Below are 2763 nucleotides of genomic sequence, written 5' to 3' on the forward strand. Positions count from 1 at the left end.
AAATCCTTTTTCACCCCTGTTCTCCTCCTCACTTCCTCATTTCTCACTCTATCTAGCCTAGTAACCCCCACCATACTTCTCAGACACCTCATCTCAAACACATTCAAACTCCTTCTCTCTTCTTCTCTTATGTTCCACGTTTCTGCCCCATACAGTGCTGTTGGCACAATCACTCCTTCATACAGTCTCCTCTTCGCATCCATTCCCAAATGTCTATTCCTCATTACACTGTAATGGATGTATTAAATCTTCATAATATCATCAGTGAACATGTGGAGTGTCTTTCCCTATAATCAACAAATATGGGATCACGGATAAAAATAATCAAAATACACTGTTAAAAATGTTTAATTCTCTAATAGACATATCCTTTACATCACTTACTTAATCCAATACATGACAAGGCAATGGAGTGATTGAATGCTCTTCACAATATCATCAGTGAACTAGCGGCATTATATCTTTCCTTTTAATCAACAAACGGGATCACAGATAAAAAGTCAAAAATACATTGTATGAAAATTTTCAACTCTCTGACAGACATATCCTTTACATTACTGAATCCAACAACGTTAACAATACCTTGCTTTCAGTTACCATGCAATTAAGATATAAACTCTTGAAATTCTCCAAATGATGCTGGTGTGTTTGCACTCATCCCTATCTTGTGCACGAGTTGCTCCTTTGCAGTGCCTCAGCACAAAAGGTCTTATCCTCCACCCAAAACCTGCACTCCACAGGTACACCTTTGACCATAAACCTGCACTCCATATCATAGCCAGGGGTACTCTGATCAATGTTCTTCAATTCACATGATTATTCCTTACTCAAAGTTCTATTTCCCTAGCTCGCCATACCTGAGCTGAGGCACATCTGAATGCAGAATAAACATCAACCAAGAAACTTGAAACAATTTCCAATATTTGCTTTGGAAAGGCAGCGCTGCTTTAGATGTCAAACAATTCCTCGGCCATTTCTTCATCTAGGACGTGCTCTTCGACTTTGAGGACCTGTTCTTCTTTGATCTCCCCCAACTGCATTTGTTGAAGCAAGGCAAGGTCGTAAGAATCTACAGTCTCCACTAGCTCCTCTTTGATTTGTCCTTGAGGAAATGATAGAAAACTGCTGGAACCCACTGAAGTGCCCAGAGATTCAATCTCGAACTTTTGATCACAAGTATCAAAAGTTCTGCCTAAAGCCTCATGTGTCTTGACGTGACTTTTGAACGCATAGGACCTAGAAAAAGAGGACTGACAGAGGTCACACTCGTAAGTCTTCTTCAAAACGGCGTGTGTTGTCTCCACGTGACTCTTCAACTCGGAAGGCCTAGAAAAAGAAGATTGACAAAGGTGACATTTGTGAGTCTCCCCCCTTGCATGAATCCTCCTCATATGACCCTTCAAGGAGCATGACTGAGAGAACGAGGCCTGGCAGACTGTGCACTGATGAGGCTTCTTGCGTTTATGAATCCTCATGTGGCGTTCCAAACCCCCTCCCTTGGCAAAGGAAGCTTTACAATACCTGCACCTGAAAGGCTTCTCTCCTGTGTGGGTCTTCAGGTGTCTCCTGAGATGACTCGACTGCGTGAACGAACACTTGCAATGGGTACACCGATACGGCCGTTCGCCCGTGTGGGTCCTTACATGAGCCCCCAAAGTTCCAGACTCGGAGAAGGACGCAACGCAAAAAGGGCATCTATACGGCCTCTCGCCGGTGTGGGTCCGAGTGTGCTTCTTGAGACTTCCGCCCTGAGTAAACGAGGCGTCGCAAATGGTGCATCGGTGGGGTTTGTCGCCCGTGTGTGTCCTCATGTGGTCGTTCAGAATGGTCGACTGGGAAAAGGAACCCTTGCAAACGGGGCACGTGTAAGGCCTCTCGCCGGTATGAACCCTCATGTGCTTCTTGAGTCCTCCAGGTCGAGTGAAATACGAATCGCAGAGCGTACATCCGTGCGGCTTTTCCCCCGTGTGGACGTACATGTGGTTCTTCAAGTGCCCCGACTGGCAAAAGGAAGAATCACAAAGGGGGCACTTGTGGGGACGCTCTCCAGTGTGGGTCCGCACGTGGGCCTTCAAGTTCGACGAGGAGGAAAAGGAAGCCGCGCAGATTCTACATCGGTATGCTCTCCCCCTCAAACACGACTTGGGAGAGTATGTGGGGTCAGACTCGGCATCTTTCTTTGGTTTCCTCCTGGCACGTCTCGTTTTCGGCTTTGTTTTTGTTTTGTACTTCCCAATCATAACCACTTTCCTCTTCATTGCTGACTCCAACATTGTTGTGTATCTTCTTTTACCTGTAGGAATTAAAAACATCAATTCAGAGAACTATCAACACTGCCTTCCTGCATTTTTGTATCTAATGCAAAATACAATGTCTTTCAGACCAATATCATTAACATCTACAATGTGTTAATGGTATACGTTCATATTCTTGTTAGCAATGGCAAAAAGCAAATTCAATATCCACATGTATTTGACCTACCCTTGTAAATACAGAATGCACTGTTTTTCCCACTACTGCCCAACATTTTAATCTTCGCATATCTCCTATTACAAATGGATCACCATTTCTATAAGTCATGAAACAACTCTTGTAATTGACAATAATTGTACGCGATTTTGTTGTTTGTACACACACACACGTGTATATATATATATATGCTAATAAGAACATGGGTACATGTGTCCACTTATGCAAAGTAGACCACTTGGAAAAAGAATTTAACAAAGCAGAGAACTTATGTATATTACATCTTCAGTGCAT

At 43.5% G+C, this 2763-nt stretch overlaps 1 protein-coding gene across 3 annotated transcripts in view; it reads right to left on the reverse strand.

The window, feature by feature from the left end:
- Positions 1-338: 338 nt before the first annotated feature.
- LOC143031135 (uncharacterized) overlaps positions 339-2763 on the reverse strand; it is a 15594-nt gene continuing 13169 nt past the window's right edge. For all 3 annotated transcript variants that reach the window (XM_076194622.1, XM_076194623.1, XM_076194624.1), the window contains one exon: positions 339-2293. In XM_076194622.1, the coding sequence (XP_076050737.1) occupies positions 948-2273 (1326 nt within the window). In that variant the 5' untranslated portion in view covers positions 2274-2293 and the 3' untranslated portion in view covers positions 339-947. The remainder of the gene's footprint in view (positions 2294-2763) is intronic.

This window comes from Oratosquilla oratoria, chromosome 12 (genome assembly GCF_046742065.1).
Source record: "Oratosquilla oratoria isolate Oo_2021 chromosome 12, ASM4674206v1, whole genome shotgun sequence".
NCBI lineage: Eukaryota > Metazoa > Arthropoda > Malacostraca > Stomatopoda > Squillidae > Oratosquilla > Oratosquilla oratoria.